The sequence below is a fragment of the Phyllobates terribilis genome, unplaced genomic scaffold (assembly GCF_046119375.1).
Source record: "Phyllobates terribilis strain yellow unplaced genomic scaffold, ASM4611937v1 Scaffold_3__8_contigs__length_932513732, whole genome shotgun sequence".
In the NCBI taxonomy this organism is placed as follows: domain Eukaryota; kingdom Metazoa; phylum Chordata; class Amphibia; order Anura; family Dendrobatidae; genus Phyllobates; species Phyllobates terribilis.
This window is the reverse complement of record NW_027362763.1, coordinates 505,371,968-505,396,106: the sequence shown is the minus strand read 5'-3', so window position 1 is coordinate 505,396,106 and position 24,139 is coordinate 505,371,968. Positions and strand designations below refer to the sequence as shown.

The 24,139-nt window shown below is 42.5% G+C and overlaps 1 protein-coding gene across 1 annotated transcript in view; it reads right to left on the bottom strand.

The window, feature by feature from the left end:
• Positions 1-2,646: 2,646 nt before the first annotated feature.
• RNF217 (ring finger protein 217) overlaps positions 2,647-24,139 on the bottom strand; it is a 99,574-nt gene continuing 78,081 nt past the window's right edge. Inside the window, exons 3-6 of the mRNA XM_073676012.1 lie at positions 21,848-22,012; positions 9,159-9,360; positions 8,412-8,483; positions 2,647-3,039 (exon numbers count right to left, since the gene is read on the bottom strand). Of these exons, the coding sequence (XP_073532113.1) occupies positions 2,966-3,039; positions 8,412-8,483; positions 9,159-9,360; positions 21,848-22,012 (513 nt within the window). The 3' untranslated portion in view covers positions 2,647-2,965. The remainder of the gene's footprint in view (positions 3,040-8,411; positions 8,484-9,158; positions 9,361-21,847; positions 22,013-24,139) is intronic.

Sequence of the window (24,139 nt, the reverse complement as noted above, 5' to 3'; positions counted from 1 at the left end):
GTGGAGGAGCTTCATTAGTAGATCGGTTCTACTTCTGTCAGTTAAAGAGGTTGTCCACTACTTTTTGATTGATGACCCACCCTTAAGATATGGAGAAATGATGTGCTACCTAACAGATCATCTTATTCTAAAATGGTGCCATGAACATGACCGTGTATTTGTAAAATAAAATGTATAGCCATCATATCTGCGGTGACAGTTTTGATCCCATCATGTCAACCTTGACCAGAATGCATATGGAATCATTCTAATATCCATTCAGATAAGAATTCATTAATTCTAAGATCTAGGGGAGCAGGAGAATTATAGTCCATACTAGGCGTTCTTCATAAAGGCCACTAAATGTACATTAGGATTGCAGAGTGCCACGTGACATCATTTCTGACTTTTAGGACATTGCCTCTTTTACACCAAGCCAAATTTTTTTTGTCTGGCATAATTCTGAATACAAACATGAAAAGCAATTGTCATTCCCCTTCTGTCCATCTAAACGTTTTGTAATCAGAACACAGTTACTTGGCTGAAATGGCAGGAATTACAAAAAAGTAAAATGTTAATATTTCAGTGGTTTAAAAAGAAAAAAAAAAAAATCACATGTAACTCGAGGCCTTATTTGGCAAAACAAAACAATTTTTTTTTTTGGCATTTTTGTTCTTGGCAAGCTAAGATTATTTCCTTCTAAACTTTGCTGTGGCACAGGTACTTCATTACTAATCATTAAAAAAAACTAAATTCACTCCTTAGCCAGATGTGGTACCTACACACAAGAGCAAAGCCATCTGACACCACTGATTTTGGATGATGAGCGGAATTGGGCGACTATCTTATGTGCATGGGGTCCTTCAAGCTCAAGAAAAAAAGGGATGGAGGCATATTTTAATTTTCTGAAGGAAAAGCTTTTGGCAGAATGAGCAATTGGGCCACAGCTACTGAAGATATATAGGCAGATCTACAAGTAGGACAGCGATCACAATGCATATTTCTTCTCTATAACTCCGCTGACTCTTCTGGTGAGCTGGCGATTCCTAGTGTGGCACTAAAGTGCTCGGATAACCAAATCCCCCTCACTTACCACTGGCTGTGCGAGACTGCTGCATCATTCCCACTGTAACATTCTGCTTAAAGAGTTTGGGGCTTTTTTCATTCATGGCCCATCCTTTGAGTAGGTCATAAATATCTTATCTGTAGGGGTGCAAAATCCAGCAGCCCCACCGATTAGTTGATACCAGTACCAGCCAGAAGTCCTCGGATGCCACCAGAACTCAGCAGCTCCGTCATTTCTATAGTGGCCACGGCCTGCAGAGCCACCCCTTATTCACATGAATCTGCTATGCTCCAGCAGAATCTGAGAACTTCTGGCCGCCGGATAGGCCATCAATAAATTATGGCACCAATTTATCAGTTTGTGCCAGAATTCTGGAGCAAAAAAACTGCTTGAAATGTTGCAAAATTGTTGTGACTTTTGGGATCTGCCAAGTTTTAGAAACTTAGGTACAGAGAAGCCTGACTGAGTGGCAGACAAAATCATCCAAAGTGGTGCAAATTTCTGCAGAAATGACTCCAGGTTCAGGCTGGAGTACCTTTCTTAGGCTGGCTTAATTAATTTGGCGCATCTTGCTCCAGTGGACTGTTCATCAAGACTGGCATAGCAAACACCAGTTTTGGATGCATCAGGTCCTTTGTCTGTAGTTACTATGTTACTAAAGACCGATTTGTACTACCAATTTATCTTTACAAAAGATATCTATTGGACAGGTAGCTGTACCATCATAGCAATGGTTAAGGCAGTCATTTGGTGTGCTGAAAGAACATTAAAAAGACCAACGTATCAATAAAATGAACCATTCACCTGTAAGCTGCCAGGTATAACATTGGTTCAGTCTACATGATGGCTATATATTGCAAAAAGGACAAGTCAACTGATTAAAGTTATCCAATCAAAATGTCAATGTCCATTTTGTCTTTTTACGCTCTAGGCAGGGCTGAATTGGAGATCTTATTTGTTGCTGAAGAGGACCTCTACTTGATGTAGATTCTAAAAGTGGTCTTATTTTCCTCCTACTATCAGAAGAAGTTCTAGAAGAAGCTCGAATACGCGTCACTGTCAGAATACTGCTGTACGGATGAACGCGAGCAGCTGACATTTCTTTATATTATTGTCATATCAAGAAGTTCCTGGGCTGTGAGTCATCACCATAAGCAGCGACCTGGAAATAGAATTTCCAATGACTCAGTGAGTACAGAATCCCTCCGGAGGTGTCAAAGAAAAGGAAATGTTGCCTTAACAGGAGTTAGACAGCTTAACTATTAGAAAATACACAAGGGAAAAAAGGCAAGGTTTGAACCCTGCAATAAAAGAAATGGTAAATTTGTCTTCTATGCAGACTCAGAATGCCAAAATTCAGAAATCTCCATCACCACCAACGTAATTGTAAGAGTTCTCGTTACTGCTTTCTTCATTACAGATTTCGGTCTGTACTGGACTTGGATAAACTTTCCAATATTTAGGATTCAAGGTTTCTTTAAGTAAGCCAGGCCTGTGACAAAGGCTTAAGGAAGAGACAGAGGCTGCTTAAGCCTTCAAGTTCTGATCAGAAGAAGTACTTTGATTGTCTAACAAAAAAAAATATATATATACATACACACTAATATTTATATATAATTTTAGTCGACATTTCTATGACGGGAATGGTAATTCAAATAAATGTTCTAAAATAAAAATACAAAAATATCACAAATAAAAAAAGCAGCAATTCTGGGCATATCCAGCTGGGAGTGCACCATTATCTGGTGGCATTATGGTCTGCCTTTGGGGGCTGTCTAGAAAGTGGAATATTGACGTAATGGTGATCTACGGTCTCTGTTCAAAGATCAGGCGACAAAGGTGACTGTGATAATGTTCTCCGATACACTGCATGGTTTGGCCCCCACAAGACATTTTCAAGCTTAAAGGAGTCCTCCCCTCCTACCACGGCATGCCTGTCCGTGTTCTTTTCCGTTGCTTTTTACAAAGGCAATAGATAGGCAGTCCAAATAACCCTAGGGGGAAACAAAAAACAGCAGTTACTACAAAAAGTAAAGGTTATAGTCAAGTGTTTTGTTTGGCCAGTGTGTTCATTTCTACCAAAATAGTTTTCACGTATGGAAAAATAACAAATTACAACTCTTCTCCTATGCATTACAATGTTAATCACAGACAACACACGGACTCCACACTGATGCCATCCATGTGCTGTCTGCGATTTTCAGACTTGTACTGGTACTTTTCATCCATGAAGATTGGGGGGGGGGGGGGGGGTGAAGGCAGCCTGCAGGAAGAAACAGACTTGAACTTATGGGAAAATCACAAATAGAACATGTAGGTGAAAAAAGGACATCTGAATGAGGTCTAACATGTATAGAGGCACTGGTCAACTGATCATCGGGAGAGATGTTGATCAGACAGGTCAGATTTCAGACTTACAATCGCTGTGCTCTCCCAGAGATAATCAGCTAGCCGACATGTCTGTTGGCGGCTTTCTCATACAGAACACCGTAACTCTCATTTGGCATAGAAAAATGGGAGAGAAATCCAAGATGGCTGTCGGCCGAATAAATGTCCGAAGCAACATTTGACCAACACCCATCTAATATTACATAGGTTAAAAAAAGACCTAGGTCCATCAAGTTCAACATTACTCCACCAATTATAAATGTGTATGAGGAGTTTAAGAGTAAGCTAGTGGCGGCCATAACACACTGAACAGCTTTCTGATCTGCTCATGGGAGGGCTGTAAGAAAGTAGGCTACATGGTACTTCGGGTATCTCAAGGGTTCCTTTTGACCATTCACCTGATTAATATACAACCCTTCTAATATTTCCTAAGTGGCTTTTTCAGTGGGTGTGGTCTATTCTTGTATATAGAGATTATATGCTTATTGTGCACCTATACCTCAGACCAGGGGTGGGGAACCTCAGGCCCGCGGGATGTTTACAGCCCTCGACCTTTTATCTGCCCCCCTGGGCAGATTCCCAGGGACCTCAGTGCTTGAGCTGGCAGCTGTGTTTCAATGGCTGGTGACCCATTCATTTCTTCTTGCTCTGTGACCACACGCAAGCAGTGTTCACTACTGAACCCTGAGGCGCATGCAATGAAAGATTACGTCCTAGCACCAGTGCCAGGACGTACTTTGTGGGTAGAGTTAGCACGCAATATGTACGGCGCCCGAAGGACGGTATAAATATCCAAATGGCCCTTGGCAGAAAAAAAAAAAGTCTTAAAATTGTCTTGATCTATGGGGACCTCTTTTTTGTGGTAGCTGTCATTTGACCGAACCACGGTCAGCATGAATCAGTCTGGTTGCTCTATTGCAGTCAGATATAATTTACTCTGAAATGTTGCAGAGATTTAGATAAAACCGTTTGAAAAGCCTCTCATGTGTGTACATAGGGAGAGACCTGCTAATCAACTGGAGCAATACGGGAAAGGTTGGCCAGGAGCAGCAGCGGAATAGTTAGGTATCTCCCTATTGTTCTCAGCCGACTTCACAAACTATGTTGGTCTGTAATGCTGTGGTGGTCAAGAGTAAAGCCTACCAGGCTGCAGTGATGGATAAATGCTACCCATGGTGTGGGCAGAATAAATGCAATATACACTAGTACGCTTTTCTAGAAACAGATGTATAGCTTTCTAAAGGATTGTTTCCATTTATCTGGTGCATTTATTTCTGCTCCAAACCTTTCATGGAGCAAGATTGGAAACCACAAGTGGTGTTTTGTGATCCAGCTCACCGGTTTTGCAACAGAAACAGACGCCAACTTATGCAGTTTTGACATCAGCTGTGTTCAGTTGAGGCACAAGGAAACTGATCCCCCCCCATGCCACAGATGCACTGAAACCCAGCCTAAACATGACTTCCCAGGAAATCATTACAAGTGGTTAAATGTATGTGGGCTTCATTTGTAGACAAGCATGTTCACTTAACTGTTTTACCAAACAGGACCTTTATCGTGTGAGGCATACCCTGGATTTTAAACATTAAATACATAAAAGGCATTAAAAAGGATTTATATGTCAAATGTGGATTTGTGTCTATCCTCCATCTGTGTAAGCTTGTATACAGTCTGCACCAGGACGCACAGCAGGTGGCCCAGATTATGTCCGAAGAGAGCAGACGGCTACATGTGTTCAGCTGCCAACGGCAAAGTTGAAGAAGCACAGCATGCCAGTTGTAGAGGAAATATTTTAATTATTCCAGCAATCCACCCATTTAAAGTGAACCTACACTCCGTATAGAAATGGTTGTGAGATTTGCCATTACGCCTCCTTGCCTAGTCCTCTGACCATAATTTTGTCTTGTTGTGAATGGTACACACGTACGTTCACCGGAAATGGTTTTCACTTCACAGGTGTGCCCTGTCAGGTTCAATAAGTGGGATTTCTTGCCTTATAAATGGGGTTGGGACCATCAGTTGTGTTGTGCAGAAGTCTGGTGGATACACAGCTGATAGTCCTACTGAATAGACTGTTAGAATTTGTATTATGGAAAGAAAAAAGCAGCTAAGTAAAGAAAAACGAGTGGCCATCATTACTTTAAGAAATGAAGGTCAGTCAGTCCGAAAAATTGGGCAAACTTTGAAAGTGTCCCCAAGTACAGTTGCAAAAACCATCAAGCGCTACAAACAGGCTCACATGAGGACCACCCCAGGAAAGGAAGACCAAGAGTCACCTCTGCTTCTGAGGATAAGTATATCCGAGTCACCAGCCTCAGAAATCGCAGGTTAACAGCAGCTCAGATTAGAGACCAGGTCAATGCCACACAGAGTTCTAGCAGAGACACATCTCTTCAACAACTGTTAAGAGGAGACTTTGTGGAGCAGGCCTTCATGGTAAAATAGCTGCTAGGAAACCACTGCTAAGGACAGGCAACAAGCAGAAGAGACTTATTTGGGCTAAAGAACACAGGGAATGGACATTAGACCAGTGGAAATCTGTGCTTTGGTCTGATGAGTCCAAATTTGAGATCTTTGGTTCCAATCACCGTGTCTTTGTGCGACGCAGAAAAGGTGAATGGATGGACTCTACATGCCTGGTTCCCACCGTGAAGCATGGAGGAGGAGGTGTGATGGTGTGGGGGTGCTTTGCTGGTGACACTGTGGGGGATTTATTCAAAATTGAAGGCATACTGAACCAGCATGGCTACCACAGCATCTTGCAGCAGCATGCTATTCCATCAGGTTTGCATTTAGTTGGACCATCATTTATTTTTCAACAGGACAATGACCCCAAACACACCTCCAGGCTGTGTAAGGGCTATTTGACCAAGAAGGAGAGTGATGGGATGCTACGCCAGATGACCTGGCCTCCACAGTCACCAGACCTGAACCCAATGGAGATGGTTTGGGGTGAGCTGGACCGCAGAGTGAAGGCAAAAGGGCCAACAAGTGCTAAGCATCTCTGGGAACTCCTTCAAGATTGTTGGAAGACCATTTCCGGTGACTACCTCTTGAAGCTCATCAAGAGAATGCCAAGAGTGTGCAAAGCAGTCATCAAAGCAAAAGGTGGCTACTTTGAAGAACCTACAATATAAGACATATTTTCAGTTGTTTCACACTTTTTTGTTAAGTATATAATTCCACATGTGTTAATTCATAGTTTTGATGCCTTCAGTGTGAATGTACAATTGTCATAGTCCTGAAAATACAGAAAAATCTTTAAATGAGAAGGTGTGTCCAAACTTTTGGTCTGTACTAACATATATATACATATACACACACACACACACACACACACGTCCACAGATTGGGGTTGTGCTCATAGCCCAACACCGTGCAGGACGCTTGGCGTTTGCCACAGAACAACCAGGATTGGCAAAGACACCACTGGCGCCCTGTGCTCTTCACAGATGAAAGCAGGTTCACACTGAGCACATGTGACAGATGTGACAGAGTCTGGAGACGCCGTGGAGAGCGATCTGCTGCCTGCAACATCCTTCAGCATGACCGGTTTGGCAGTGGGTCAGTAATGGTGTGAGGTGGCATTTCTTTGGAGGGCCGCACAGCCCTCCATGTGCTTGCCAGAGGTAGCCTGACTGCCATTAGGTACCGAGATGAGATCCTCAGACCCTTTGTGAGACCATATACTGGTGCGGTTGGCCCTGGGTTCCTCCTAATGCAGGACAATGCCAGACCTCATGTGGCTGGAGTGTGTCAGCAGTTCCTGCAAGATGAAGGCATTGAAGCTATGGACTAGCCCACCCATTCCCCAGACCTGAATCCGATTGAGCACATCTGGGACATCATGTCTCGCTCCATCCACCAACGTCACGTTGCACCACAGACTGTCCAGGAGTTGGCGGATGCTTTAGTCCAAGTCTGGGAGGAGATCCCACAGGAGACCATCCGCAACCTCATCAGGAGCATGCCCAGGCATTGTAGGGAGGTCATACAGGCACGTGGAGGCCTCACACAATACTGAGCCTCATTTTGTCTTGTTTTAAGGACATTACATCAAAGTTGGATCAGCCTGTAGTGTGTTTTTCCACTTTCATTTTGGGGGTGGCTCCAAATCCAGGCCTCCATTGGTTAATAAATTTGATTTCCATTGATTATTTTTGTGTGATTTTGTTGTCAGCACATTCAACTCTGTAGAGAACAAAGTATTCAATGAGAATATTTCATTCATTCAGATCTAGGATGTGGTATTTGAGTGTTCCCTTTATTTTTTTGAGCAGTGTATATGAGGATGTTGATTTTGAGTCAGGAGACCCACAGCAGATCTGTGCATTGCGTCTTCTCAGAGGGGATGCCATATGCTCAGATCCATAGTCCTGATCTTGCTGCGGCATCAGGATTTATAGCACAAACACAGACATCGGGAGTGATGGTGCCTACCCGAGATTTCTGGTTGGAAACACATCAGTCAGGTGTGCACAACCTTTTTTTGGTCCACAAACCACATTATCGTACTGAACCAATCCAGGAGCTGCACTAAAAATGAGAATTACCTTCTGGTGACGTTTATGGCCTATTGAACTTATACACCACAAATGTCTGATAGGTACAAATTCTACTTACAGAACTATAATTCTACTTACTTACTGTAACAATCTGCACACCCATATGTTTACAAATTTCTAAATGAGGATTTAGAATTGGCTCCTACTCCTAAATCCACTTTTTTTGAGTAGTGTATATATATATTTTTTTTTTTATTTATTTTTTTATTTCTTTCTTTCACAGAATTCACCATTCGCAATTATTGATGGTCACAGCTCACCTAGAGACTGTTTATTGCCCCGGATTCATATTAAGCAGTTCTCGCTAGTGTGAATTTTATTTACTTTTTAAGTTGAGAAAAAAAAAAAAAAGACCTTAAAAATACATTTAAATAGGTCATTTTCTGATTATTCATTTTAAGGATGATTCTTACCTATGACAACTGCAATAGCTCCCAAAGCCAGGCCAATGACTAGGAGCAAGGGTGCAATAAGCAGCTTCCCAGCTGAAAAAGAAAAGGAAGTCATCATTTTAGATTAACAGATAAGACCCAACGACAGCCATGGAGATCTGCAATTTATTATGGGGACAGCTGCCATTTTTTTAACAAATCGGATTCTAAATGTAAGAACAGACCCGGCATATAGCAGACACAGGAGGATGTCACATTCATTTGTGTGAATGTATAAAATCTTCTTTCACACAAGAGTGTTGCAACTCTCATGCATTACATGAATCCCTTACCAATGTCTAGAATAATGTAACAAAGGATAGACGCTGCAATATATAGCGTGGCAGACAAATATATACTGGTACCAATGACTATCCTTTTAGGGTGATATTTCAGAGACCAGTCTTCATGGACATATTTCATTTATTACTATTGTTTGCTGCTTTGTTATCTACTTCTTAAAAAAGGGAGTCTGTCATCCCCAAAAGCCTCTTCATTTGCATATGAATTGAAAGTCCCATACACCATAGTCCATTAAAAATGCATTTTGGGTGTGACCGACTCCCTTTAAAAGAAAACTTGAAAGCTCATCAATGCGGTCCAAAGTCAGCACTGTACTACACGTCATCTTCTCCAAGTCCTGATCTTTAAAGTTTGAGCTTCTAAAGTATTTTTATATGGAGTCTGTGCCGCCATGCAAATAAATTGCCTAACAATTCATGCACTCACCACAAACAGAGCCTCGCACTAATCTCCTTACATGCGGTCTCTCGGGGAGGTAGCGGTATTTGCATCCAAATATACTGAGGTTTGACGTGTGATCACCAAAGAATCGCAGCTGGCGGTATCTCTCCCCACAACGGTAGCAGAAATTAGTGTTACACTGAGAACAACTCATGTGGTCGCATCCTTCGGTTCTCTGAATGTGGACCTGTAAGGTGAAAGTAAATGGACAAATGGCCAGATCCAGGTTAGAATGTATGTATGCAACTGTAGTAAAAGTGGAGAGCTTGTCAGTCCTTTACAATATGGCGTCCCAAAACACATGTGATGTTCCATGCTAGCACAGCTTAGAGATACAGCCATGTGGAAGGCTGATTGTCTTACTACTGCAGCATTTCTCATCACCTCTATTAAATGCAATAAGAAGGGACAAGGTCCAATCCGATATATAGACCTGACCTGCACTGTCTGGCTTCTTATCCACTGGTAACCAACATTACTCCACGCTAGGACACTTTCCTAATAGATTATCTAAATGAAATTGTTTGTATTAAAGAAAAAAAATTATATATTTTCTGCAAAGAAATGGATGTGGAAATGCACAAAGAGGCCAGTAGAGGGGGCTTACGTCCCATATAACTGTATATTTGTACATTTCCACATACACAGTTCAATATTAAGTAGATAAAATAACATTAGCTTTAATAAAACCATGAGGAAATAAATAGGATGACTTATTTTGTAGGCCATATATAACAAATAAAAGCACCCCCTCAAGGCTGGGTTCAGATGAACTAATGTCATGGTCCATATACGGACAGAAATGTCTGGACTGGCCGACTTGTATGTGAATGAGGCTGAACATTTGGGTATGGAGACCCACAGTCCGCTCATTCATTGTGGAATATGCCTGTCTGAACCCAGCCTAACAGTGCACGTGATGATTGTTAGCTCAGTCTGCGTCCCAAAACTGCATTAACTCAACTTTCATGTCATTTTTTCATATTCGGCAGGCACGTTAGTCTTTCAAGACGTTGTCCACTACTTTAGGGAGAGGATAGAAGGCAGAGGTGTAGTACCCTGTGGAAGTCACTATCAGAAGACTGACAGTTCCACAAGCGTACCTCCGGCCACCGCCGACACAGATAACTGCTGATTGGCTGGGGTGTCGGACCCCGGCAGATCAGACAATGATGATGTATCCTAGGGATAGGTCATCAATGCTAAACTAGAGGACAACTTCTTTAAAGGCAAGTGTGAATCCAGTGCTGGTATCAGTCTTTAAGCACTGCTTTGTCAATGATCATCTGCAGATTTCTGGCTCTGGCAGCAGTAGCAGCTAGTTAAGGAACAGAACTGACTCATTTTAATCTCATTTCAACGTTTAACTGGGTTTAGGATGAAAGTAAAGATACTTTAGGAAAGATCTATCTTGGAATATGACTACTAGCGAGGCCCCAAGCAGAAGTAGAAAAAGATTAAGATGCACGGTGATAAATATATTGCAACAAAAGTACAATCGAGAGAGAAAGGCTCCCTGCATTCTGTCCATATGGACAAGGAGCTTGTCAACCATGTAACCTACGAGAGCTACGGGCAGCATGAATACTACACAGGCTTCCTCATTGGAGAGCACCATGCTTTCTTCTTAAACACTATGGCGTTTCAGAGACAGAGCCCGACCATGGGATAATTAGTTCACCAGGCAGCTTATTTTTATAGCTCCTCTCCATCCGATTCAGTTTGACAGGACAGGTCTACACACAGGGAAAATCCGGTCGTCAATTCACAGGGGAAAGCCAAGGGGAGCCACTCAGTGGACTCCTCTCACACTGCCCACATCTTTGATAAAGATATATTTTCTCTGAAAAGGAATTTGTCTAAATATCACACGGGCCATGGTGTGATCTGTGCAGATTCATAAACCGATCCAATAAATTGTAATAATTTAAGGATGCTTCTACGCAAAAAGAGCAAACAAAGATGGAGGTTGGAAATGATCATTATCCACGAAGAGAATATTGCCTAGTCACTATTTTATGTACAAGCCAATACATATATAAGACACTGGATAACTCAATAATAGGAGTATGCTTGTTAGGGCCCCATACGTATTGGACTAATGTCAGCAGAACCTGCACATATCAATGGCCTAATGTCTATGGGGGCACCGGCCAACTGATGGTCGGGAGAGATGTAGATCGTGCATGTCTGATTTCGGACTGCCAATCACATGGTTCTACCTGAGATAAGCCACAGGTCAACATGTCAGTTGGTGGCTTTCACATACAGAACACCCAAGTGCTCGGCCGAATGAGCGCTCCTATGTCGACTTAGATGGCTGTCGGCCAAACGACTTGCTGAAACATCATTTGTCTGACAGCCATCTAATGTATACACTGTGTTCCAAATTATTATGCAAATAATATTTTATCAGATTTTCCCAAATTACCTATATGAATTGCAGTCATTGTAATTTTCCAGTCAAATAACTATTAGAGTACAATTGAAAGGTTTTTGTACAAACTGCCTATGATAACAGTATATTTAAAAAAATAAAAAACTCAAACTGCACTCAAAATGCATTTTTGAAATTATAAGCATTAGCAGGTTATTACAAACTGAAATCAAACAGTTTTCAACTCAAAACTTTATTCTAGGTGATGTTACATTTGCACATAGGACCCCTTGTTCGAAAGGAGCTTCTGAACTCTCTCGTCCATTGAATTTGTCAGGTTTTGGATGGTTTCTGCTTCAATTGTTTTGCATGAGGACAGAATACCCTTCCAGAGCTGTTGCTTAGATGTGAACTGCCTCCCGCCATCATAGACACTCCTTTTGCTGATGCTCCAGAGGTTCTCAATGGGGTAGAGGTCAGGGGAGCATGGGTGCCACACCATAAGTTTGTCCCCTTTTATGCCCATATCAGCCAGAGATACAGATGTGTTATGTGCAGCATGAGACGGGGCATTATCATGCATGAAATGATCTCGATGGTCCAGATGTATGGAGTAGAGGATGGCTGGTTGATGGACACCCCATGCAAACACGGCTACGGCGCTAACAAGGAGGAGGTGGAGTAATGTTTTGGGCTGGAATCATGGGGAGAGAGATTGTCGGCCCCTTTAGGATCTCTGAAGGAGTAAAGATGAACTCCATAATGTATGTTGAGTTTCTCAAACAGCACTTCCTGCCATGGTTCAAGAAGAACCACCGTGTATTCCGCAGCAAGATCATTTTCATGCATGATAATGCCCCGTCTCATGCTGCACATAACACATCTGCATCTCTGGCTGATATGGGCATAAAAGGGGACAAACTTATGGTGTGGCACCCATGCTCCCCTGACCTCAACCCCATTGAGAACCTCTGGAGCATCAGCAAAAGGAGTGTCTATGATGGCGGGAGGCAGTTCACATCTAAGCAACAGCTCTGGGAGGGTATTCTGTCCTCATGCAAAACAATTGAAGCAGAAACCATCCAAAACCTGACAAATTCAATGGACGAGAGAGTTCAGAAGCTCCTTTCGAACAAGGGGTCCTATGTGCAAATGTAACATCACCTAGAATAAAGTTTTGAGTTGAAAACTGTTTGATTTCAGTTTCTAACAACCTGCTAATGCTTATGATTTAAAAAATGACCATTTTTTTGTTCTTTATTCAAATGAAAAGGTTGAAAACTCTGCTGGGCATAATAATTTGGAACATGCATTTTGAGTGCAGTTTGAGTTTTTTATTTTTTTAAAAATATACTGTTATCATAGGCAGTTTGTACAAAAACCTTTCAATTGTACTCTGATAGTTATTGGACTGGAAAATTACAATGACTGCAATTCATATAGGTAATTTGGGAAAATCTGAGTTAATATTATTTGCATAATAATTTGGAACACAGTGTATGGTCAGCTTATCTTACAAAATGGCTACAGCAGGAAAACTAGCGTGGCCGTTCACCATGTTCACCCACCAGGGTTTGCCATTTTGCACATAAAGCAGAGATTTTGGTAGAGATTCCATTTTGGGGAGAAATTAAGTAGTGTTTTTTATGCTATGCTGCCAAACATCAGGAACATGGAATGACCCATTCCAAAGTGCTGCACATAGTAGGAGCTTCTCAAAGCTCAGAATTGTCTATTTATGTTTTAGTAAATATAGCAAATCATCCTGGATGATATATAGCAAATACTGAGTTTGTATCAAAATAAAATGTTTCAATGCCATAATGAAAAAATGTAATAGATCTGTAGCCTGAGACAGTAGAGCTGTGTATATAGACAAAATGCTTAATCACCCATCACAAATATTTGATGTGATCGCAATCTCCAAATGTTCCACAATACAGGGTCCTCTATTATCCCACCGCTTATCCCACCCACTGCTGTAATCCTTCTACTAATCCGGATTACACTTGTGAAGGTGACAGGGAAAATTTACTGGCACAGTATCAAATGTTTCTACCACACTGAACAGAATACTGGCCTCACCAGCCCCAGAGTGCAGTAAGGGAGCCAGTCATCCTAACAGAAAAATATAAAAAAAATGGTGCTGCAGATATATAGGGCATCCAACAAACTTTTTGCATGTGTACTTTACACATAGAGAAGAACAAAGTACAGTCATATGAGAATGCCATCGAATCTTTCCCCAGATATTAGCCTCATCACTAGGGATCACCAAATCCTTTATACACGGTAATAATCTATAATTACCCTTCTGAAGATTTAGAGGAGCAGCACGCTGCAGGAGTTCAGCAATTTATAGCCATCTTATATGTAAAAGATAGCTTAAGTAGACCAACAGCTCACCGCCCGCAGCGTTGTTCCAGCAAGTTACCATAAGGCTATGTGCCCACAATGCAGAAATGCTCCGGATTTTTCCCTGAGCGTTTCTGCATCTCCCTGGCAGAAAAAAACGCATGCGGATTGTACATGCATTTTTCCTGCCAGGGACATGCGGATGTGAAGCGTTCTTCACTTGCATTTCCGCATGCGGGTTGTCAAGCGCTTTCCTAGCTATTTTAGCATCACTTGGAAAGTGCTTGTCAACTTGGTCACACTATATAAATCCATGCAAACGGCATGGATTTATATAGTGTGACCTTAAAGAATGGTAAAAAATAAATATATACTTACCTTCTGATGGCCCCCGGAGTCTGGATTTGATCCGTCCTGGCTTGCTGGCAGCTCGCGGTACACTAAAGGACCTGCCGACGTCAGCGGTCGCGTGACCGGTCACATGACTAAATGACGTCAGTGCAGGTCCTTCAGTCCACCGCGATCTGCCAGCAAGCGAAGACAAGCACACTGCGGGCCATCAGAAGGTAAGTATAATATTTATTTTTTATTTTATTCTTTTTTTTACAGGTTCTATGGTACCCGGGTCCGGAGGAGAGTCTCCTGTCCTCCAGACCCGGGTACCATCCGCACATTGAAACGCATGGATTCCGCATGTACAGATGCAGCATGCGGATTCCATGCGTTCCAATGCAAGTCAATGGCGGCAAAAACGCAGCGCTTCCGCAAAATAATTGGTATTGCTGCGTTTTTTTCCGCACTGATAATCCGCAGCGGAAATTTCTGCAGCATGTGCAAAGCACATGCGGATTAGCATTGGGGAATATGGCAGGCCTTCTACCAAGCGTTAAGCGTTTCTGTAGCGGAAATGCCGCTGCGGAAACGCTTAAAAAACGCATTGTGGGCACACAGCCTAACTATTTCTGTTCTCAGCGGGTGATGTGACCCCTGCAGCCTTTACCCTTTTCATTAGAGCAGACATCCACTCTGATAGAATATTAATAAGCTTCAGTCGATCAGCTGATTGGCTGCAGCAGATATGCGACACAAGGTCACATCACCCCCAGGAACATCAGCATTGACAATGCTGGAAAAGAGATGAGCATTAGTGATGAGCGCAAGTGCTCGTTATTCAAGTTTGCCTAGGGTACTCTGGTATACACAGCGTATCGAGGGTGCTCGAGAGACATGTTGGAGTCCCCGCGGCTGCATGTTTCGCGGCTGTTAGATATCCACAAAACATGCAGGGATTGCCCGTGCATGTCAGGCAATCCCCGCATGTTTTGTGGCTATCTAACAGCTGTGTGGCCTCGGGGGCTCGAACATGTCACTCAAGCACCCGCGATACTCTGTCCATCTCTCGACTAACATCTGGAAGACGTCTGGGTTTAGGTTCCACTCTCCTGGATAAATCTTTGTTCTGCTTAAGAAGTCGGCCTGGATATTGACTGAACCTTTGATATGAAGAGCCGACAAGGATAGAAGATGTTCTTCGGCCCAGGAGAATATTCTTGCTGAGATTGCTTTTAAGCTTTCATATCTTGTGCCCCCTTGATGACTAAGGTGGGCTATCGTGGTGATATTGTCTGAAAATATCTAAATGTGAGATTTCTGGACCAGAGGCTCTGCTGCTCTGAGGACTTCCTCTACGGCTTTTAGTTCTCTTAAGTTTGATGAGCGTTGGTTCACCTCTTTGGTCCATATACCCTGGAATAGCTCTTGGGAGACCATGGCTCCCCATCCCTTTTCGCTGGCATCCACCTTTATGGTTACCAACGGATTCTGGATCCATGGTACTCCTCTGTTCAGATTTTTTCCGTTCAGCCACCAGAATAGAGAGGTCCTTACTCGTGGTGGTATAGGGATTCTCCTGTTCAAAGACCATGGGGATCCGTCCCAATTCGTAAGGATGTGGGTCTGTAATGTTCGGGTTACCGCCTGAGCCCAGGCCACCATCTGAATACAGGATGTCATAGACCAGAGGAAAGACATGGCGTCTCTTAATGATACTAATCTTCCGCTCCTTAGGACATTGATTTTTGCTTTTATCATGATCTGTTTTTGTTTGGGCAGGAATGACCTCTGGCTGTGGGAATCCAATAGTACTCCTAGAAATGTTTTTGTCATGGAGGGAACCATATCTGATTTTTTCTGGTTCACTAACCAGCCCAGAGACGATAGGATCTGAGTGGTCAACTGTAGATGTTCTCGGAGTGCTGGTACTGAGGGCCTGATTAATAACAGGTTGTCGAGGTATGGTACTATTGAAATGTTCTGACCTCTGATATAAGCCATAACTTTTGTAAATAATCGTGGGGCTGATGAAATTCCAAATGGGAGAACATGGAGTTGATAGTGGACTATTTGATCCCCCTGAGCCACTGCGAATCTTAGGAACCTCCTGTGAAGTGGATGTGGTAATATGCATCCTGGAAGTCAATTGTGGCCATGACATGGTCCTATCCTATCAGGGGGACAGTCAACCTGATGGATTCCATCTTGAATCGTTGGTAGTGGATATACTGATTCAGTGGCCTTAGATTGATTATAACTGTGTTTGAGCCATTTGTTTGTTTTTTTATTAGGAAGAGTCTGGAATAATGTCCTGTGCCTATCTCTCTTGTAGGAACCAGGGATATCACCCCTGAGGACAATAGGTCTGTAAGACCGGATATCAGGGTGGCCTGAAAACTCAGAGGAGAGCGGTGTTAACCTTATCCTCTCTGGAGGATAGGAGGAGAAATTTATTTTTACTCCGAACTCGACAACCCTCAGGACCCATGGGGTCTGAGCAGATTTCTTTCCACTGAGGGAGAAAATTCGAGATGCGGCCCCCAACTGTCCTGACGTCATGGTCTGTTCGGACGTTGGTTTTGGGAGACAAAGATTTTTGCCTCCTCTACCTTTTGGGTAGCTCCATCGTCCTGTTTTGCCTTTACCCCTATATTAAGGGGTCTGCTCTTGGGAGGGACAAAAAGGCCTCTTCCTCACATTCCTAGGTTCGGGGAGGGCCTTCTTGTCTGAGGCCTTCTCTAGAAGATCATCTAGGGCTGGCCCAAACATGTATTTCCCCTTAAAGGGGATGGAACACAACTTAATTTTTGATGCCATGTCGCCGTTCCAGGATTTCAACCATAGGGCCCTTCTTACAGAGTTTGTTAGCCCAGATGCTCTTGCCGCCACTTTCACGGATTCTGCAGAGGCGTCTGCTAAAAACCCCGTAGCTTTCTGTAGAAGCGGTAGGGATGCCAAGATGTCTTCTCTGGGGGTGCCTGAAACTAGGTGTTCCTCCAGTTGATCTAGCCAACGAGCCATTGATCGAGCTATGCCCGTAGAGACTGCGTTGGTGCTTAATAGTGTTGCTGAGGTCTCCCAGGATTTTCTGAGTAGTCACTCCATTTTGCGTTCCAAGGGGTCTTTTAATTGAGAGGAATCTTCAAAGGGCAGTGTGGTTTTCTTTGCTACTCGTGCAATTTGGATATCCACTCTTGGGACTTCAGACCAGCATTCTGCCGTCTCATTGTCTACAGGAAATCTATCCCTTAACTCTGTAGGGGTATTTAATCTCTTTTCTGGAGATTCCCACTCCTCTAAGACTAAGTCCCTAATACTCTGGTGTATAGGGAACACCAATTTTTTCCTGGAAGGAAGCCCCCCCAAACATCTGATCCTGTACTGTTTGGGGCACTTTTTCTTCCTTGGCCTCCATAGTTCTCCTTACTGCCATGAGGAGTTCCTCCAAGCTATCTGATGGAAAGTAATATCTCTCTCGTTGGGAGTTATCAGGAGTTGGACTTAGCTCACCTTCCTCTGGAAGATCTTCCGAGATATATATCTCCTCTTGAGAGTCTTCCTCCCCTCACTCTGGCGGGCTAATTTTCCTCTTTTTGGCTGCTGAGGGAGTAGATGTAGAACCCTGACTAGGTGAGGGCGTAGGGAGACTGACTGAGGCTAAGGAGGATTTGATCTCCTGACGTACAATCCTTTATCTCCTCCATTAAGGAAGGTTGTTCCTGCCTGATAATCTTCTCCGTACAGTCCTTGCATAGGGGCTTTCTATGGGAGGACGATAGTTTTTTTGTACAGATGGGACATCTGTGTGACAGTTTAACTTTTTCTCCAGATGTAGGTTCCTTGTCCCCCTACAAGAGAGGGGAGGGGAGCTATAATCACTATTTCCAGCATCTGGGAGATTGACTACCAGTGCCATACTTACTGGGACCGGACCGGTGCTGGGCTCTACAGATGCAGAGCAAGAAGCTTCAACAGACATGGTTTTGTCCTACCTGTAGTTGTCTTCCTGTCCAGGGCTCCTTTTATGGGCGACCGGACCAGTGCCTCCCTCTGTTTAGAGGGCTACTCCCCCGGTGTCCAGGTGAAGATTTCTGATCGCCGGCGGCATTCCACTCTTTTTCCCCCATAGCTTTTTGATGCGGTCCACAGCGGAACGCAAACTGCCGGAAGTAACGTCATCATCCACTGCCCGGCATCAGACGTCACTTCCGGTGCCGCGGCGTGCGCTCCACATCCTGGAGCCGGCATCGCCCGCGCATCCAGAGGGGGAGAGGAGGAGATGGACTCAGAGAGGCCTCCGGTCAGAAGATCCTGCAGACCTTGCCCGAGAGCATGGACTGCAGGAGGGGGTCCCGAATCCGGAGGAGACGGGAGCAGCGCCTTGAGGAGGAGAGGTAAAGACCACTCGATCCTCCGCTGCCCGGCTAGTAGCTTTCCCCCAGTGCCTGTCGCCGGCCCAGCACACCGGGGATGACCTCTTCATCCCTGATAGGGACAGGAAATAACACTGGAGGGAGGATGTGGGAGGGGCTATTTCAACCTCTTCGTATTTCCTGTCCCTATTAGGGTGGGGTTACATCCTCCTGTGTGCTGTCGTGGGGGTTATTGGAAAAAAGTGATCATAAATTGCCCACAGAATAAAAGTTACTACTTGTGCCACAAAGTCCGCATCGGAAAAAAAAAAAACTAACTATTTGGGGGGGGGATTGCAATTTTCATTTTTTGCCATCTGCGGGGCATTCTTTTTTGAAGACCATTCTGGGGTCAAAATATTTCCAAAACTGGGTCACTGGTGCATTCTAAGCAATGTTATGCACCCAAAAAAACAGTATACAACCACATATAGGTTATTGTCATACTTGGGGAGCAATTGCGTAAACATTTGTTGGGTGTTTCTCATATTACCGATTCTGAAAATGAAAAATTTGGAGCCAAAACTACATTTTAATGGCATTTTCCATTTATTCATTCCACTATGCCTTAGATCATGTGAAGCACCTGTTTAACAGTAAATTTGGGTCAATAAGTTTTTAATTTATCAAAATGTGCAAAAATACCCCCCAAACAATGTCACAACCACTGGAATATGTAACAATATTTTAAAGTTATTGTTATGTAAAGTGACATCATCCAAGGAAATTGAATTTTTGAGCATAAAATCAGATTTTTGGTCTTTCCAGCTCTGATGATTTTTTTAAATATTTGCTAAAATTTAAACATAGGTCCTATATATGGACACAACACATTAAACCTATTTTAAAGGGGTGGCCGGAGTTCAAAAGTAATTTTCATTCTAAATTTCTATGTATTTGATGCCATAATCTAAACTGTTTTCTAAAATACTTGCATTAAAAATTCCCCATCCTTCAGTAACTGCTTTTTCTGTTTACCTACTTCCTTTTTGATGAGGCTTCTTTTGAGAATCCCACTGTATGCTGGGATACACAAACAAAGTCATCAGGGGCAGAGGCTACGTAAGGTCACTGCCGCAGCCCTTGCACTGTCCCTGAAACAAAAAGTCAATGATACCCCTTTCAGGGGGTTGGGCTAGTCCCTGCACGCTGTGCACACACTATCGATGTCTTAGCAGTAACGAGACTGCAACAGAGTGATGTCACAATACCCGGCGTGCAGAGACCAGTGAGGTACAAGCAGGCACCTCAATGCAATTTTACATCAAAAGGCCGAGTGGCATTTTGACTGTGCCAGGTGTCTACTTTCAGAAAATATATAAGTATTAGGGGGGGAATTAATATCTTTTAATTTTGTAATTTAGATTCTTTGTACATGTAAGAAAATTATTCACAAAATTAAATCCCTGGCAGCAAAAGAGTTAAAAAAAAAAATAAAAAAATGTGAATTTATGAATCATAACTATGAGAGGAAGTGCTTATGTTTATGCTCAAAGTTATAACCTGACATTAGACCCAAACATATAAAAATAAAACAAAAACTGAACATCAGGTAATACTGGTCTTGCCAGGTGAACAGAAAGTCACCACTTGCTTATACCCTTGTCATTATTTGACTTTTAGTTGATAGAAAACTTAAGCTTAAGGGTATCATCTCATAATCACCCAGACTGTGGCTAAGGGGCAAGTGAAGGGCCAGACAAGTCCCCTTTGCACTGGTTAGAACATGCTGTTGTCTTCTGTTGATTCTAAAAACAAAACTCTCCTTCCCAACCCATGCCAAACACTCAGGACCTGATAACACGCAGTGTTTATGCCCGTTTTCAGGTTCTACCGGAAGGGTGAATGGTGGTTCCCATGACACACCAATCAGATGGCCATTGAGTGTTTTTGCCTCAGGCAACATGAAACCGTAAACTTACTTGACTTTTGTCAACTCAGGTGTTGCAGAAACAAAAGCTTCAACCTCACATGGCCTGGGTATTGACAATCATGTCCTTCAAAATTGAGCAGATGACATATGGAGGGCATACAGAGAAAAAAAAAGGAGGACAATGGACTGTCACATCTCACTGTATGGCCCAGGTGGGCAGTGTTCTCCAGAGATCGCAGATAATTGTAATGTGAGAGGTGATCATTACTTTGGCCTTTGTGAAAAATTGTGACAGTTAAAGAAACTCTGGTTACAAAAGCTTTGGCACTGCTGCGTCAATTATTAATGACCGAGTGACATTTGGGAGAAGACCGCTCGGAGCCAATATTGATGATAAAAAGGAACAGGGGGAACAGGTCTACCACCACCTTGTGAGATCAGTTAGGATGTGGCACTTCTGCATGACATCTCAGTTAAAAGCAAACCGGCTTGGAAAATGCATCTGTCAGCGTTACAGGTTTACCTTGAAGAAACCACAATTCAATTTTTCCAAAGCTTACTTGGGGAGGACCAAATTAGGCCTGTCTAATCTAATTAAATAATGGGCAGTGTAAGACCTTTTGGAGTTCCTTGAAGACTAGATTTAGAAATACTGCTCTAAAGGACCATCAGTGTTCAATATTTTTTAATGGGTGGTTTCTGGTAGTCTGTTTCCTCCAGTAACTCCCTTGTATACCCAAATAGGATAAGTGATCTTTAACATGAAATTCATTTTAGGTGAACTTAAGACAGTAACTTTGCAAAGAACTGAATAAAATCATAGTAAAATTAGCGCTCCATAGTAATGATGTGATGTACAATAAAATACATTGTGTAATCTATGTACATATTATAATATATACACACACACGTTAACCAGGGAAAGTTGATGCAAATACTTTTGTCTTTTTTTGGATATAGAAGTCTTTTAAGGCCACGGTCCCACTATCAGTATTCGGTCAGTATTTTTTCTCAGGAGTGGGAGCCAAAACCAGGAGTGGATGATAAATGCAGAATTGGTGACTTGTTTCTATTATACCTTTTCTCTGATTGTTCCACTCTTGGCTCCCACTCCTGAGAAAAAATACTGATCGTGGGGCCGTGGCCTAAGAGTGATACCTTTATTGGCGTACCAGAAAATTAAATTTGTAAATATATTTTTCAGGTTAGTCAATAAAGACATCACTATTAGACTTGTCTTTTTTGGGCATGAAAGTATTTGCATAGCCTGTCCTTAATAAAAGGTGAATGAACATGACTCCCATGGACCTTTTCAGATACTCACCTTACATCTCGGACACTTCTGGGCATTCCTTTGCCCATACTCAATCTCATTGGCCCAGTGACGCAAAAGTTTGTCCCCTTTCTTGTACTCCCTGCAGTTAACGCCTTCATGCCAGGGAGAATGGCACTTAAAACACCATACAAATTGGCAAGATGGACACTGAATCTAAAAGCAGAAATAAAAAAAATTACTATTACCGATGAGTTCATGTTTGACGATTTGTTATGGTCTTGACTGGTCACATAAAAGCGGATTGTGATAGATCATTATGTACAGATTAGGAATCAAGTCTATTTCATGGAGAGGATAAACTTGTGGACTTTAGTAGCCAACATGAATGTAGTCTTCATAGATTAGGTGAATATAATCTGATTGTAAACCTCACTACATCTAGTTATTGGGCGAGAACCATAGATCATAAGCGAGCAGGGCCATGATTCCTTGCTTGAATTGTAGAATTACGTGTTACTCTAATGTCGGATACTGTTTGTACATATCCCCTGTGAATTGTAAGGTGCTGCCAAAGATGTTGGTGCTATATTACTAAATGTATTATCTTTAGAATCAGTAAATGCAATCTTACACTCCATTTGATCACTAATGTATCACTAGCAATGGCACAAAAGACATTAGTATGGTCACAAATAATAATGCACTTGTGTAGCAAATCGATGGAGCCGAGCTAAAGCGGTCATGTCAAATTGGGGGTGCATCATCAATAGATAATACAAATGGATCAGGTTAGTGCTATTTTGCACAGGATTTTGATACCAATGAAATGTAATTTGCCTGTAAAAAAGGTGCAAGTGAGGTGAGAAGTTTTTGCACAAAGCTAAAAAATCAAGACCATATGTCTTTCCTTCAGGTGGAATACATAAAAAGCCAGGCCTGTGCTCAACAAGCCACAAGGTTAAAAGTTGGCAGTCTTTGCTCTCATTTTTATTCCCGTTGCTCCCATGTCTATTCTAACTTTTTTTTTTTAAAACAAAATCAGCCAAACCTTTCTGGAGATATGTTTTTTTATTTATTGCTACTTTTTAGGCTTATACCAATGGGGTATGGCTCACAGGATTCTTTGGGGCATGTCCTTAGTCTGCTCGGTACCTTGTGAACCACGCCCCTTAGGTAGACCCTAAAAGTTAGCCCTAAATAAAAAGATGGAACCGTCCGGTGGATTTAAAAAAACAAACAAAAAAAACCCCAGAATACTCCGAAGTGCCACAAGAATAAATTAAGAGCAAAAACGGCCACTTTTGACTAGGTGACAGGTCCTCTAAGACAGGGATCTCCAACTCCAGTCCTTAAGGCCCACCAACAGGTCATGTTTTCAGAATTTCCTTAGTATTGCACAGGTGATGGATTTCTTGCCTGTCCAGGTGATATAATTATCACCTGAGCAATACTAAGGAAATCCTGAAAACATGATCTGTTGATGGGCCTTGAGGACTGGAGTTGGGGAACCCTGCTCTAAGATGTTGGGCAATTCCTCTATAAAGGACCAGTAGGAGCCCTCACTCCCTCTGTAGGCATCCTCTGCACACCTTCATTCAGTGTTACTATCTTATGAAGACTGAAGAATCTGAGCTACCTGCCATCCCCTAGAAGATTTTCAGCAGATCCGCGAGCCTCCACATTTTGACACCCAGCAATTAAATTAGCATCCTAATGATATGCATCCCAATATACTATGGCAACAGTAATATTGCTGTTAGATAAAACGGGTCATAGTGCTCAAGCAGTCTGTTGCACTGTCGTCATTTGGGTGTTATGTAACTGCTCCGCATATTCTAAGCGTACAACAAGCCACCGTTCAGTCAATAGATTGGTATGCTAAAAATGAGAGTGATCCGTGGGTAATCCCAAAGGGAATGCGCTCACTTATGTGCCATATAGGAACAGTCAAAATAAGCTTGTATTGCCGTAAAGAAGACCACTACTGGAGTAAATCCAAGGAGAGATCTTGGCAACTCTTACTATACATAGGAACTCATATACCTAACCATCACATCAGTGCTCTGCTACCTAAGCCCAGACAAGTGGTATAAACACAAATCATAGCAGAACTTTCAGCATGGTATACAGAACAAGAGGAAGCAAACGAAGGTAATGGAGTCTACTACAAAGATTCATAACTTTACAAAGACTGATCAGCAAGTAAAAGTTTAGATACTCTTTAAAAAATTATCCAATATAAACAGGAACATCTAAAAAGGACATAATTCAACATTGCATTTTTTTATATAAAAGGGTGCAAACAGCAATTACCCATGATACAACCGCATTATTGTAGCG